Source organism: Dermacentor variabilis, chromosome 10 (assembly GCF_050947875.1).
Source record: "Dermacentor variabilis isolate Ectoservices chromosome 10, ASM5094787v1, whole genome shotgun sequence".
In the NCBI taxonomy this organism is placed as follows: domain Eukaryota; kingdom Metazoa; phylum Arthropoda; class Arachnida; order Ixodida; family Ixodidae; genus Dermacentor; species Dermacentor variabilis.
The window spans coordinates 105,553,234-105,569,500 of NC_134577.1; the positions used below are offsets into that span (position 1 = coordinate 105,553,234).

At 47.2% G+C, this 16,267-nt stretch overlaps 1 protein-coding gene across 1 annotated transcript in view; it reads right to left on the bottom strand.

Annotated features, from left to right (window-relative positions):
- Positions 1-5,249: 5,249 nt before the first annotated feature.
- LOC142560872 (GTP-binding protein Di-Ras2) overlaps positions 5,250-16,267 on the bottom strand; it is a 198,993-nt gene continuing 187,975 nt past the window's right edge. The window contains exons 2-4 of the mRNA XM_075673282.1: positions 11,097-11,254; positions 7,017-7,196; positions 5,250-5,629 (exon numbers count right to left, since the gene is read on the bottom strand). Coding sequence (XP_075529397.1) covers positions 5,345-5,629; positions 7,017-7,196; positions 11,097-11,234 — 603 coding nt within the window. The 5' untranslated portion in view covers positions 11,235-11,254 and the 3' untranslated portion in view covers positions 5,250-5,344. The remainder of the gene's footprint in view (positions 5,630-7,016; positions 7,197-11,096; positions 11,255-16,267) is intronic.

The following is a 16,267-nucleotide window of genomic DNA, read 5'->3' on the forward strand; positions in this document are numbered from 1 at the left end:
TGGTCGTTTGGCGCAGCTGTCTTCCTAACGCGGTTTAGTCACCGCCTTGGTCGGTTTCACGCGAGAACGTCATGGCGGCCAAAGCGTACCGACGTGCCCAAGAGTGCACCGCATATTTTTTTGTCGACCAGAGCCACGTTGTCCAGGCATTAATTCGCTCAATTTATGTTTCTTCACTACTTTCATACGTACCTAAAACGCCTATTCTTCATTCCGGTGTAGTCGATGAAACGATCTCATGTTTGATTTCGCATAGTTAAGTTTCCGAACAATATCTATGACGTAGCGATGGCGAATAAACCGACACAAGTGCGCACTTTCTCAAGCGTCCGTGTGGGTGACATGTGTTGTAGCACTCGCATTCAACCTCATCGTTAGCACTCGGTCATGGGCGCCAATATTTACTAGCTGATCTCTCCAGCTGTTTCATTGCAACAAACCTCTGATACGAGTTTCAGGGACCACATAGTATGTCATCACTGCTCCTTTTTATCATTATCTCGGCTAAAATTTCACGTTCTTAACAAGACTTTCAAGTTAAGTTACAAAGGAACCCCGGCCTACCGCCGTTTTCTTGATTCGTATTTTTTTCTTGTTTCTCGAATAATTATGGCATTGGAAGAAGATGCAACCAGATAATTGCGGCTGTAACCTGGTCCACTCTTCTGGTAGTAGATGTGCCCGCTGGGAGAAAGGGTTCGAACGTGCTCGCTCGTGTTTTTGCATTATATACATACATAGCTTGCAGTAACACTTCCGCGCATGCGCGGCACGGGTGTTTCATGTGTATAATACATAATATCTACGCCAGGTTCATCAAGCAAGAATGAACGCTGTTAGACGTGGGGCCACTAAATCTGCCACATGTCTCGTTCGCCTCGACGATATGTAATTACACATCAATAGTGAGTGGCCATCTCGCTTGGCAACCCAGTTTTCACACCGAAAAAATAGATGTCGCATACGCACCACTCGCCCTGGCATCCATTTTTTTCTATCCCGCTCGTCTCACAAAACTCAACGACCAATCTCAATTTGTCAGCACCCATCGTTCGGCACCACAGTAGTAACGTTGTAGTCGGTCTCTCGGCCACAGTGTGTGCTTCGAAGCGGCGCTGTAGCCGCGCAGAGTATCGTCGACGGCGCCGGAACACGGTTCCGGTATGTCTGCATGGACGAAAGAGCGCCGCCATTTTGTCGTGCTCCTGCACACTCGGCGCCATCCGGCTGCTCGTAAGCTACGCACTTTCCATGCGGGAGTATCGTCTGCAACAACAGACGCAGTCTCGCTAAGTGACCTACCTCTTCGTCTGCCTTCAAAAGAAAAGTCAGCCGGTTCAGCTGCAACGCCATTTGCGAACAAATGCACTTGTGCGTTAGGCAGAGTGTTTCCTACGCCTCTCTGCCTAAAACGTCACGTGCGCGACGTATTCCTTGCAACGGCCACCAGTTCAAGCACTGAGACGCATATTGTGACGTCATACTTGACTTGCCGCGTCTTTTTTTCTGAGGAAGCTGAATTTTCCTCGTTTCTGACATGGAGCGCCATCTATAGTCGCGACGCTCAGCGTCTGCAGTTTTTCGAAGCGCGGGGAAGTCCATTACTTACGCCGTCTGGTGCACCAGTCAAGGCGCTTTCTACCGCAGCGCCCTCTTAACTCGCTGCGGTGAGACGCCTCTGTGAAGTTATAGAAAGGCCACATAATTCTCCTCAGGATTTCTGTGGTCTTGCCCCCTTACGTGCGCCATTTTTGCTCCACTCGAGTGAGGAGCCAGCTAGCACGCGTCCAGATCCACCACACTGGCTCAATCCGCGAACAAAAAAAAGGGGAGGGGGACGGAAAAAGACAGTGAAAGCGACCGACCAGAAGTTGTCGTTGTTTGAAGTAAGCCGTGTACCTGCAAGGCGCATCAAATGCAACCCGTGCCCAGGATACTAACGAGTCCGTGGACCGAATGCTCACGGAGACTTCGGGAGGCAGGAAACAGAAAAGAAAAAGGCGCAGCCGCCACATTTATTGTTCAAACATGCCAAAATGGTTCAAAGTCTGCTTCGCGTGACCCTACCCGTAACGCTCCGTAAATATAGTCATTTCAACGTAACAAAATGAGAAAATATATGTCGTCTATAAATTTCTTCAGGGCTATGCGGTAAACGCTATGCAGTAAGAAAAAGCACAGGAAAAAATATACGAGCCATCTGCGAGCGGAAATGCGTGCCGTATCACACCCGAGGCATAGGCGAACGGGAAAGAATACCCCTTTGACGTGCATCGACCTTATTCGCTAGCAGACGATGCAGGTAAACTGTAAATAACACGCGGCGTTTCATTATTATTTCACCGTCTTCAAAGCGAATGTGTTTGCTGGATATGGTTTCCTGAAGGGAAGCCTTCGCAGTGACGTCACTTGTCTGTAGTGCTGCCTTTCGCGAAGTTTGTACGCTTAGAACGACACGAGCCTGACCAAGTTTGTAAGAATCAATGATTTAATGCTGTTCGAAGAATGAGCACCTCGGCTCTCAAGAGACGTTTATCGTGGATATGTGCGCATATCTATCATTCATATGGGTGTCTTGGCTATTTTGGGACATATCTGCAAAATTAAAGTGACGCACATATAAACTGCGTCCCATACGTAAAAGATTACTGCTATTTTTTGACCCAACTTTACACGATGTTGTGCTTTATGAGGCGGCCTCGTAGATATAAATTAGCAGCTCCGCATCCGTTATCCGAATAGAGCTTGACCGCGCAGTAATAGATAGCTGTTCTCTTGAGGGTGACATGTTGTGAACACTAACCCTTGAGACCTTTTCTTGAAGTGATGGCATTGATCCGAACTGTGACTCTTCAGAAGAGCTGGACTTAAGCTCACGAGAGAACGGCTACTTGGGGGCAGCATCAGCGAAACGTTTTTCTAAAAGCAGCTCTTTCAGAACGTCGTTTGTGACGTCACCAGCAAGGCACCCAATGACACTTTCCCGTTCTCCTTGCCTTCCTTCCTCTATCACTTATTTACCCAGGCACCGCGTAACGATAGACCCTCCTTGCATTCTCGCGATTACTCACAGCGAACAAACAATATATCTCAACAGTAACAATAGTTGTCATCTTGTCAACAAGGTACACACACTGTCGAACACAAACCTTAAGTACAGACGTTTCGGATATGGTATCGCGTAGCGGTACATCAGGCAAGACGAGCACCTCGCTGCTCGCTATTTGTGTTTTCTTAAAAATCGGTGAGTACGTCCTGGCCCTTAGCACGGTCAGGTTAGCACAAGTACCAAGTACCAAAAATGTGAAAAGGGAACGAAGGGAAAGAGTTTCTTCATGTCAGTGTGTGTCTGTGGATGTTGTTTCACGAACAGCCTCAAAGAAACGGCACAGTTGAAAGTGTCGGTTTCGGGTAAAACTTTGAGTGAAAGATTCAGGACAACCGTATTCAAACCAGACATGCCAAAAGTGTTTGTGTCCGGCATGGAAAGGCGAGCGTCAGTTGCTTGCATCTGAACATTCGCTTTGCACCATCTTCTATCTGTTCTGGAGCACTAACCATATCCATTGTCTGGTGCAGATTCGAGACAGTTGCGAACTGACGGTGGCATGGTAAATTATTTCAAGCACACCACGAGCTTTCTTTTCGGAAATACGACGCTGAAATATCTTTTGACACCATTAGGTGATGTGGCGCACACAAACACTCCAGATAACTTCAAATCATGGGTCATTCGGTGATATACGACAGACGCAGCGTTGCGCGCTCGCGTGTAGTCCCTCATAATATGACCTGGGCCAGAGCTGTCAGAGAGCAGGTTTACACGCTCCGCCGCTGTGTTTAGACAGGCACAGCGAGAAACAAAACCCTGAATAAATTAGCGCAAGAAATGTCAATAACTCTGCCAGTGTTGGTTGAACTACTTTTCGCCGAGAAATGCGCAGCCGGGTTCCTGAAACAGGTTGTCTTGGTTCACGCTGCGACCTTCGCTGTAGGAAGCAATCGGTGACAAGAAAGAACTTGATGCGAATGTGCGACTCTCCTCAAAGTTTCGGTTGCCAGAACGAAGTCAGAACTGACGCTGCCAGATAGAACTTCACTGGTAGACAGTGTGACCGGTAGCCACCAGAACAAGAGAAGCGAAACCGTAGTTGTGATAGCGCTGGCTCGCTATTATTAGCTACCGGCCATGAGTGATGTAATATTCAATGTACTTTCCGTACGCAACGATACGAGCCAATGTAAATTATCCACGCAACATTGGTGTCTGTACATGAAATCCTCGAGCTGCCGACCAATGCGGGAAGCAGTGAGAAGTGCCGCATCTTGTAAAAATGAATATATATTGTCTGTAGAAATACTGCCTTGCATTTTTATAGACTTATCCTTTGTCTGTATCAAGTATACAAAACTGGGGATAGATGAAAGTATTTGGAGACTTTGGTCAGATTGTTGGATAAAAATTATCAGACGAGCAGTTTGCAGAAATGTAAGTCTACAGAGATAAGTCGACATTAAATTTTGAGAAATAAGTCTATAAGCTGTTTATAAAGATTCTATATTCTGGCCAGAACGTTCTTTTGTGATGTGCAGCGAAATGAAAATGAGAAAGGTTTCGGAAATCTCTGGAGGCACAAGTTCGCGCTAGACGGCGCAATAGACTCACTGCCCATTATTGATGCGGTCCTTCCAAGCTCACTTGAAAACGAACAGCTGCGAAATTTTAGAGGAGACTCACACAAACCTCAGTTCCTTTTAGCCACGATGCTAACAGAAGCCCGCACCTATTTTTTCAAAAGTGAGGCAAGGAACGGCGAACCTAGAATAAGGCGGGTAGAAGAGAAAGCGCCAAAACCTTGCGAGGTTGCCTAGGAGCTCGGCTTTGAAGCGCCACCCCCATGGAACGTCTTGCCACGCGTCGCGTCGCCCGGCGTCGTCATCAGTGGCTGCTCGTCAGTACTCGGCCCAAGTAGCCAGCTGGTAAGAACGGTTGCAGGCGTTTGTCAAGTGCACGTAACGCGTGACGTATTCTCTGCAGACGGCGGCAACTACGAGTCTCGATGCGGCGACGCCGACAGACGACGCACCATTTTGACGCGCAAGCAAACGCGGCCATGTAGGTACGTGCTTGTGGTTTGGTCGCTCACGTGTGCCCGAGCTCCCGCCGAATGTTTACGCGCGCGTGTTTGTGTGCGTGTATTTTCGTGTATGTTTGTGTATTGGTGTGGCTCTACGTGGTACATCGAGTCGCGACCTTCCAGCTGCCGTGGTGGTCCTTCTTCTCCTCTCCATTGCAGCGGCGCTTCGACGTCTCTCTCCTGTGGATCGTCGGGGGGGTGTTTCCTCACATGACGAGACACTTGCCCTTGAGTTTCTCCTTGCGAAGCTGCGACTTGGTCTTCTTGGTGTCCAGCTGGAGCGACACGGAGCGGCGTTTCTCCATGTTGAGCAGCTCCTGGAACAGCTCGCGCACGTTGTGGTTGGTCTTGGCCGATGTCTCGAGGAAGCCGCATGACCATCGCTTGGCCTGCTCCTGGCCGGTCTCGGGCGGCACCTCGCGGGACTCGGCCTCGTCGAACTTGTTGCCCACCAGCATGATCGGGATGCCCTCCGTCTCGCCGCTCTTCACCTGCGCCGCGCGAGGAGAGCAGAAGAGTGAACGCACCGCCCCACGCGAAGGGCTGCGTTAAACGCTCGGCCCGCTCGGCCAAAAAGGACCCGACCGGCGACGCTGCGCATGCGTGGGCCCCTCAGCGCCTGCTTCACCTCCGCCGCGTGTCGGCCCGGCGTGGCACTATCTTCCGGATTGGCCGACGTATGAAAAATTGTCCCACCAGAACCTGGCCATGAGCAGCTTCGCTGTAAATATTACGGGGCTTAAGAGGAAGTTTTAGCTCGGGCCCAACTCTAACGCGGCCTATTCAAATATATATAAAATGCGAAGACGCTTTTCTGAGATAACCCCCGGACCGATTTTAATGAAATTTGTTGCATTTGACAGAGAAAGTCAAATTGTAGTGATTGCTGGAAGCAGAGTTTTGATTGAGGGTCTGAAATATAGAAGAAATTTTCGAAAATTGGTATGCACGAAAAAAGAAATAGAAGCACGAAGTTAACCAATTCGTAGCGCTGCACCAAAAACAGATATCGCAGTTATGTAAACTGCATCCGTTAGAGCATTCAAAGCGAACAAATTGAATATGTCAGTGTATGTATTATGTGACTTTGTTACATTGATTACAGGGGTTTTGCTAACGTCCTGATAACATATTAGTAGTTGATTTGAAAGCCACGCATAATAAATCATATTTGTCCACTTTAGATGTACTACTACACGGAATTTAGAGAGTTGCGATATCGGTTTTCACTGCTGAGTTACAGAGCTTTAAACTTGATAGTACGCCTTTCTGAAAATTTGCGATTTTCAACAATTGTTGCTCAGAAATCGATGGCCTAAACCAAACGTTCGCTACCAACGGTCACCAGATTTTACCTTTTTGTTTAAAATGCGACAAACCTCACTAAAGTTGGTGCAGTGGTTACCGGGAAAAACGACTTCTCCTTTCCCATGTATTTAAGAGCTCGGACTCGGGGTTCCTATCACTTTGCAAAGTCACAGAGCCGTTTGAAGTCAAAGGGACAAAGTTTAGCGAATCCCATGTGCTGTAGCCATCATTTTCATCTTGGTTAAATCGCTTTGCTTGCAGCACCCGCATTCACTAGCGCCTGAGTCCCCTCTGGCAAAACTTATGGGAAACTCTGGCTAGAACAGTATACCAGAACGTGACGCCGATACCTTAAGTGAGGCTGCTATGTATGTATTTACTATCGTAATTACACAAAAGTCTTACTTTTTATATCTTTACAATTTTCCCATAGACTTGACCTTTTTGCACTCTGAGGATTACAACTACCGAGACCTTTGGCGACGGTGCCGGCCTAGCGAAACTTGGGGTGACATCACTCTACCGACGCTGCCTTTTTCTTTTGCGTGTCGTCTGCAAGGTGATGATCACCTCTCGTATGATTTCGAAGATGGGCCTGAGCTCCTCCAGGCTCTGGGCCGAGGTGATGGAGTAGACGAGGATGAACGCGTGCCCCCTGGAGATGTTGAGCCTCTGCATGGCGGGAAACTGGTGGCTGCCCGTCGTGTCCGTGATCTGGAGCGTGCACACGTTCTTGTTGCAGCTGATCACCTGCAGCAGAAGCAGACGACGTCGAGGAGATGGACCGCGAGCGACGTTTATCCCGTCGGCATTGTCCCGTGCCGTAACACAGCGAAATTATGTTCCTGATGATATTGTATCTCACCACGGAACCTTCTGGGATACACTGCACGCGTATTGTGCCTAGGTTCCAATGCGTTGACGCACTGGAACAGTGGGTATACTTTCCTTTTTTATTTGATTTTTTTTAGATCGCCGGACCATGAGGTGTATTACCTGAAGAAGCGCACCTTACTTTCCACAATTGGTGACGTTAGGGCAGCTTATTAAAATTATTCCCTTATGAACCTTTTAAGTTATTCATTTTAGGGCGTGTGCGTTCCACTTGAAAAATTGAAGCCGAGCAGAAGCGAAATCATGTTTACTTCACAGAAGCCTTCAGACTAGTGCCATTTTTGACATCCCTGCTTCCAAAATCTGCTAGAATACTGTGCTGCAGCGACATTCAAGATCATTCCGAACTGCTTGACTTAGGCTTCTGCTAAACTGTTCCTTGGAACGTCCGTGCATTTGGTCGCCCGCTTTGTGGCCGGACATCTTTGAAAAGGGTGCTGGGCTGGCGATTTCTGCCAAGCAGACCGTACGTCACTACAGATGAGCTTCAATTTCTGAATTGCAACATGTGCCCTAAAATCACTAATTAGAAAGGTAATTAGTGAAAATTTATTTTATTAACTACACGAACATTGTGATTTCTCGCTCAAGTAACGTCCGGTTCTTGCATATAAAAAGTCCATCGAACCAATAAACCAAGAGGCGGTGCGGTCAAGCCTGGTTACAGTTAATGCGCGTATAGCGAACGAACGGCTGTATTGGAGGTAAACACTGGCCCCGATGACACACTCACAGGGCCCTGAATATTTTTTATCTCAGCAAAAAACTGCGCGAAAAAGACGTAGACGAGATAGAGAGAAACGATAAACGCGGGCACAAACGCGTTTCTGTCTCGTTTCTCTCTATATCGCCTACGTCTTTTTAGCGCACTTTTTTGTTAAGATGGAACCACACCAACTCGCCCAGGTCTCAGTTTTGACGTACCTTTTTTGTCGCTGATACAGTGAATGCGGCCGTAGGGCAGAAGCGGATAGAAAAATACGTTTCCTTACTACATAAAAAGGCACCAAGAGCTATAACTTCCGGAAGATGACGGGGTAAACAACGATCGCATTTTCAATGCGTTTGGCACATTGTTTCAGTTACTTCGACAATTTGTGCGTGCATTGCTTGTCCTGCATTGTTATCAAGCTGGACGCCACGCTTTGCTATGAGAGAAATGTTAGCAGCATTCCTATGCGCAATGATTGCAGTCTGTGAATCTGCGTTTCAATAAAGCGCCAATTTGTGCTCTTATGAATGGTGAGCAACCTGATCTGCTCAGAAAAATGTTATCGTAGTCAGAAAAAAAAAAGAAAAACAAATGGTGAACTACGGCTATAGCGAAATTACTGAAATGCTCGAATTTTTCCAGATCCCAACGACTTCGCTATAATGAGGTTCTGTTCTATATATACATTTATTCCTAAGAGTGCAAACCGAACGCCATAAATGAGTAGCTCTGAGAGACAGAAGAGAAACAGAAAAAGAAGAAACCGTGAGGAGGTCAACCAGACATGCGTCCGGTTTGTTACCCTACGAAGGGAAAAGGGAGGAAAAGCAGGTAGGGAGAAGGAGAGAGAGCGAGGGAGTTCCCAACAGTGTGCGCCAGATATCGTTGCAGGCGTCCACCACGGAACGCAAAGGAAGAATATTTTGAATGCAGCCCCGGGAAGCACATGTAATGCTGATTGCAACGAGCTCCGTTTCTTTTATTGAACTACGGGATCATGAGAAAATAGGCGACTGAAGGGCCTGCTATCCCGGTCATCTGAAGTTAATTCCTCTGAAGAAGGAATATAAAGAAATATAGAAACAGAAAGAAGAAGAAAGATGCAGGGAAGTACCAGCGTACATAAGTGAGCCATAGCCCGCGGCACCATATCAATAACCAGAGCACGACGAATCCGCAACCCGCGAACGTTTATTTTCACGTTATTTCGAGAGAAAGAAGAAGCGACTAGCGGACGAAGGAAGAGGAGGAGGGGGCTGCGTGTTGTTCGAGCACTGTCGTTTCTGCTTTATCCGAGAGATGGCGCCACTTCCACTAGTGAGGCAGCGGTGCCAGCGGGACCTAGAGGAGGGGCCTCTGTGAGAAAGGAGATATACAGTCGGAAGGAGAGATAGAGGGAGAGGTAAACCGGGCGGTAGGATTTGCGATTCACGGGCGTTGTTCATATATCGAACCTGATACACTGCCACTTGGGAAAAAGAGTTATCTTCGCACAGTTACCGTTAACTTCGAAACACCTCGAGAAGTACGAACGGGTCGTTCCCTAGCGAACGTTGCGAGAAAGATCGAACGTGCCGAAGGTGGGACAGGTTGGGCGGCGGCCCCGCCCGGCTCGTCGGACAATGAACTCCATGGCGGCGGCCCCTTGACCACGGGGTCTAGGTTGTCGACCCTGGTTCGGAGCGCGGAAGCGATCGCGCTCGCTTCCGGCTGCAAGAAGTGGCCTTGTGGAGGGCGTTACGCTAATGGCGTTGGGGCAGTGTGGGATTGTACCCTGAAGTGCGGATGTTTCATCGTTAATTTTGAGAGAGCGAAAGAAAAGGGAGATAAACAGAGAGATGAACGAGGCAGAGGACAACGGGGGTGGTCACTAAAAACTGATATATTCCGGGAAGTAAGGAAAAAGTTCATGGTCTACACATGCGCAGTAAGGTAAAAAATGAATAAAAAATAAACATTACTAAATAAAAAGGAAACTCATAGTATCTTCACCACAGCTTAAAGCTGATTACATAAGCCTGTCTAGCAATTTATTTTCGACCTTTTTCAAGTTCACGGACTACTTACTCATTAGGTCCAACGTCCAAAGTCAACACGGAGGTTAGGAAGGATGCAGTAGTGTACGATTTCAATTTTATTGTATTTTGCTCGCATAATTGCGGGGCCGAAATGTAACTCGCGGCATTGCGTTTAGCAACATAACGCTTTACACACAGAGTGCTTGTAGAAAGATTTCGGAATTCACGTCTGACCTGGCAGCATGATCTTCGCACTTTCCTCATATATGCGACCTCGAAACACTCCCGAGCCCTCGACAGCTACCGGCATATTTGACGAGCACTAATTCTTTTCCATTAGTCGCGCTGATTACAAGTGCGCACGTGCACGCTGAATAAGGCGGCTATGTATTTTTTTAAACACTCCCTGCCTCCACTATAACGATTTACAAAATCATAGTAATAGCTTGCTTCTTGAGTTTAGTATTTTAAGCGCGTGAAAGATTTTTCATTTCGTGTTGCTCTCAAACCATGCATTTTGCAGTTTCTGCAGATATTATCAGAGAAGTCTAAAATAGTTGGACAGAAAGAAAATATAATTGATATATAGCGCCACAGATACATGCGTTTTTATGCATTGATATACTTTTTTGGCGAGAACACACTTAATTTTTCTTTCATTTCCCTATTCGGTACTAATAATTAGAGAATGATTACTGCTTCTGTATCAGCCACTTCCTACATTGGACCTGGTCAACCTAGCGGTGACCCATCACACTGCTTCAGGGGCTATGGAACATAGCTGTCGGGTACGAGGTCACAGGTTTGACTTCCCGTCGCAGAAGCCGCTCTTCGACGGGGGCGAAACGCAAGGATGCTTATGTATTTTTATTTTGGAGCACGTCAAATAACCCTTGGCCCTCCTCAATAGGCGTCTCTCACATACACAATCTCTTTTTTTTTTTACTTGGAGTTGCTCAGTCCCGCTGGTCCAAAATTCAATCAACCTAGCAGTGCTTGCAGAAAGCGGTGCGGAATGCAGCTTACCTGTCTGTAGGTGTCTTCAATGGTGGGGATGTAGCTTTCCCGGAACGTTCCTTTGACAAAGCGTAGCACCAGGGAGCTCTTCCCGACACCGCCGGCTCCAAACACTACAACCCTGTAGTCGTTGCTCTGTTCAGGCATGCTCGGTCTCCTACGATGCTCTGGGTTCGATCCCGCAAAGGGCAGCAGGAGTTGGGAAGGAAGTAGAAGAGGAAGAGGTTGTAGGGCGGAAGTGAAAAAGAGTACAAAAAGCTCTCGCAAGAAGCCTGGGAGGGATTCGAAGAGGGCTACTACAACCGCGCCCGTGAGCAACTGGCTAGTGATGCGGTGGATCAAGCGCCACCCTTCTTCTTTTTTTTTCTTTTTCCGCGCTTTTCGACTTCGGTATCACGCGCGCGCGCCGCTCCGCTCGCCTCAGGGAACGCGGAAGTGTGAGCGCGCCAAGATGCCGCTCGCCTTTTGACAGGCGTCGTCCCTTCCCCGACAGCGCCCGCGCTTTCCTTTTTTTAACTCGCGCTATCCCCAGTGACCTCCTTTCGCGCGCGTGCGCGTGGTTTCGGGGCTCTCGCGGTCTGCGCTTTCCCGCGCGCCGGCGCGCGCGCTCTATGGGGGACAAGGAACTCACAATACGGGGGCAGGGTGCGGCGAACGCTACGAGACTTGGCGCCGCCGCGTCGCTCCCTCTTTCCCATTGGCCGAGCCCGGGCAGTGACGTAACCGGCGGGCGCCTATCGGGCTGTTACACTTCGTTCTCGCGCCCGATCGTCTGCTCGAGCGCTTCCCCATGTTGGTGTCCGTGCCTTCGCTTAGTACTTCGCAAGTTCTTTGCCGTTTGGTTGTTGTTTTTCACTCGCAGCAAGGATTTGTGGGTATCGTACTGGACTTTTTTTATCCCTCTTCTGCCAGTCTTGCTGGTTTCTTTTACATGGACACACACTCTGAGCCGGTTCCGTTGAGGAAGTGCGGAGGAAGGAGAAGCGTGCGGCTTCCTTACGGGATGGCCGCCAGTTGTTATGGGTTTACTTTTTTGCACAGAGACGCCCGAGACAGCGCGGCGCCGCCTGGAATCTAATTTGGCGTAGCGCCCGCTGCTGTACGGAGGACGCTGGACCGACATTGGCAGACGATCAGGCGCCGGGTCAAAGTGTGACACAGACTGCAATCTGTCGCCTTTATTATTACATGTGCGCGTCGGAGAGTTTGGTACCATCGGTGAAGCCGGCTACTGCTCGTCGCTTTGTCAAAAAGCACGCATCAGAAGTCAGACCGGCTCAAAACAGCCAGACAAAGGAATAATGATAAAACGTAAATAATAACTGGATCTGTTAGTCACCTTGTTCAATTAAAGTTTAAACGAGCGCACTGTACGATACGACAAGATCATTGAATCTGACTTGATCTTATAATGTGAGTTGTGGAATTATGGAATACACACTGATAGCGCAGCAAGTAATGGTAGTTTCGAAAGCAAAACACATATGAATTAAAATGAACCGCAGTCATTGTCAATTCATCGAGCACCACACAGACGAAACGAAGATACTCGAGGATTAATTGCACGTTCTGAACCGAAGACCACCGCCATTCAAAAAGAAGAAAGCTTTGAAATTGCCGGCGCTGCACTGACGTACCGGCGCTGATGATTAAATACGAAACTTGAGAATAATGTTTGGCCTTCCGGTTGGTTGCTATTAATTAACCCTTTTTGCGTGATATGAATGATAATAGGGCTCGGAAATGATGCTTCTCAAGCCTATAGCGATTTACTGTGGCTCTTCAAAATTAAAAGCCGGAATCGCTGCTCCTGTAAAGGTTACTTTACCTTTGCCGTGCTTGATGTGAGGGAGAAACAAACACGCGCAATATATTTTATTAATTCTAAAGAATACTTCGCATTACCTACGTTCATCGCAAATAAAGCTAGAACTAGAAAAGGGATCTTTCATTCTTTGCGAAACAAGATATTTCCACAGGTTGCAAAGTAAAAGCAAGACGCTCATGTTCGCTTCAAATTTAGGAGTATGGTTCTTGCAACTTTAAGGTATAATTTATATGCATGATTCCTGTGAATTTCACAGATCCCACACTTGTGTTGCAATTTAAATGACACCAAGCGTCCGCAATGCGGGTAATGATATATAACGTACTTCGTTGAGCCCAATTGCAAGGGACAAATAATTTCCAAAAATTACTAGAGCATTGCTGCATGTCCTGAATGAACTATTCTTGCTTTCTGAACTTCTTTGGTGCTATTTGTCGCTTTTCTTTGTCATTCGAATTTCCTTGTAAAATCACTAGAGGGAATCCTAGCGCTACAACTCTTCAGCTGCCATCCGAATGACTTGTGATATTTGTCCAGTCCACGTGATTGCGACTTCAGGCGTTCTTATGACGTTACTTAACACGCTTTAGGTTTCTGAATGTAAAAGCATTATTCTTTTTCTAAATCCGCGAACGTAATAAGCTTATATGCACGTGTATAGTAATAGAAAATTGTTTGATTTGTACCACAACAATTTGTCGAACATGATCAATACACCACAGCCGCAAAATCATTTCAGCCCGGAAGGGCAGAGCTTGCACAAATCCTTTTGCCACTAGCCATCATTTTCATGATGGCCGACCGGCCATCCTTCCTGCGCCCGCACACACTAGCACCACATCTCCCCTTAGCGAAATTTGTCGCAAACCCCTTTGTTCACGGTGAACCGACGCAGCGTCGATCGCTTTCCGTCTTTCAGCCGGTGTCCCTGACACGGCGGCAACGCTGATTGACCCGGCATTTGCAGAAATGAAAAAAGAACGAAAGGGGGGGGGGGGGGGGGTTGAGCATGCAAGGGAGCCAATTTCAGAGCCTCGATTTCACCGACTTGACGAAGGCTCTCGCCTTGTCGACGGTAGCACTGTGCGTTTACGTAAGCCGCATCGTCTTCGTTGTCGTTATTTCTGGTCGCTAGAAGATGATGTGTCGCACAGAAGATCTGTTACTTGCCTCGAGGTGACCGCTTGCAGAAATGTAGCTATATGGAGGACAGCGTAACACGGTTGCAAGCAGTGACTTAGTTGTGTCTTTTGTTGACGTGGTAAGAAGAGCTGGATAGGACAAGCGGTGTCCTTCGGAAAACACGACCCTTTACTTGACCTATTGTTTCATGTCTCGTTTTTCATTTTTTTACAGCGAGGCTGTTTATGGCTAGGGCTCCATGTATTTTTCGTGTTTGTGCGGCAATAATAAAGAAAGTTAGCGTGGGTCGGTCCCGAAGGTAGTGCAATACCGGGCCGACCCATGGCGGAAGTGAAGCAGACTTCAAGCAATCCGCCCCTAATAATAAGCACGAGCAGGAGGCGTAGCCATATACGCAAAGGACAAAATGTATGTGCAACCATACACCCTTGCCTTGCAAGAGGACAATGGCACCGCCTGTGGGGATGTCTGTGCCATGCAAACGAAAGACGTAGTAATTGTGATATACATTGTGTGTATGTATCTCTAGTCACACCCAAGTATGATATAGGGAAGTTCATGACCACGCACTTTGCATGGGCTAGCAGTGATGACATTACCCCTGTTATCGTCGTTGGAGGCTTCAATGTGGACATTTCAAAAGCAGGCAAGAAATGGTTCACTGAATTTGGGGTAGAAGAGTTCGGTTTGAAGTGCCACACCAATTCCATGTGACTGAACCACTCAACAACGGTCGTGAACAGATTTAACTTTGGTTAGTACTCTGTCTAAGCTTGTAACCGAACCAATCAGTTTTTATTACAGTATTCAGAAAGCTGTTGTCACTACCATTACGGAATGATGAAAATTAGTTCGTGCACTTTTCTCTAACCCTGTGTGATGTCCTACAGCTTCGCTGGTGATCCACCTTTCCAGACTGGAATGGCTCCTCAATTTTTGTGTCCCATTCCAATCTGTGAAGGTGGATAACCAGCGAAGCTGTAGCACATCACACAGAATTAGACAAAACGACTGCTCAATTTTTTTCTTCCTGGCGCTTTTTGGCCACACTTGGCCCTTGCGCCATTAAACACTACATATCATCATCAATTTTTTTCCTTGGCTCCGTGAGAAAGTGTGTCATAGAAAAAAAAAGAAGAATGCGGAACCACAAAAATCATCTTCGAAAGCGTTCACGATAACGTGCATAAACATTTCGTACTTTAAATCTGCGTTTTCCGCGCACTTGCTGGAACAATACGATTTGCATGTCTGCTTCGCCCTCGTTACAACTTATGGCGGCCGTGTGCGGAATGGTGTCAGTCGAATGCGCTGTTCTCTGCTTTACGAGTGACGCAGATCGCCGCGCTTATGAGACGTTTGTTCCCGAGCGTCACGGACTTTGTTTTTTGTACGGTGCAGAAAATCACGCGTAAAAGTCCTTTTCTGCGTCCATTCGCGCTCTCTAGACGTTGTCGTTGTGCGGCTGATTTTCGTGCACGTGTGCGTTTTTTTTTTGTAACCGTAACCGGATTCCTTGATAAAAATAACAAATAGAAAATAAAAGGGACGCGTGGCGTGCTCAAAATGCACATGTATGCAACTCATTTGTATGCGAAGAGTCCTGGGTCTCTTGCTCAGCTATGCGGGCAGGGTAATAACTTTGACCCGATACGTGAGTAACTAGAACTGGGTCAGATGACTGGCAGTTAGAAACGCCGAACTGCTTTTGCTTCGTGTACACTGCTGTAATGTATACTACTGGCCAGTTTTCCGTCGGGCAAAAGCGGCATCGTGATATGCTCGCTTTCAGCCTCTCCTGCAAACACCGCTAAAATGGTTCTGTCACACACATCATAACAAAATGGGCCGTGTGCTTGTGCGAGTTCCTTCTCAGACTAGCCATCCAATCAAGTTAAATGTTGACGACTCTCCCGAAAAGCCTATGTCACCCACTCTAAAGAAACAAAACAAGAAAGACCGCGTGATCCTAAATTAATATCTATTTATAAACTTTTATATTACCTGTCTTGACTAATCATTACCTGATCATGTCAAGAAAACAGGTTGCGTTACAAATGGGAAAATACGTAATGTTCATGCACTTAGGTGAATACTTTTTGCCTTGTTGCCTTTCAAAAAGCAATATTGCTCGGGAATTAAGCAATCTCAAGTATAATGAATAATGTCCCATTAAGATCTAAAGTCACGAGTACGAAAATGTGAGAAA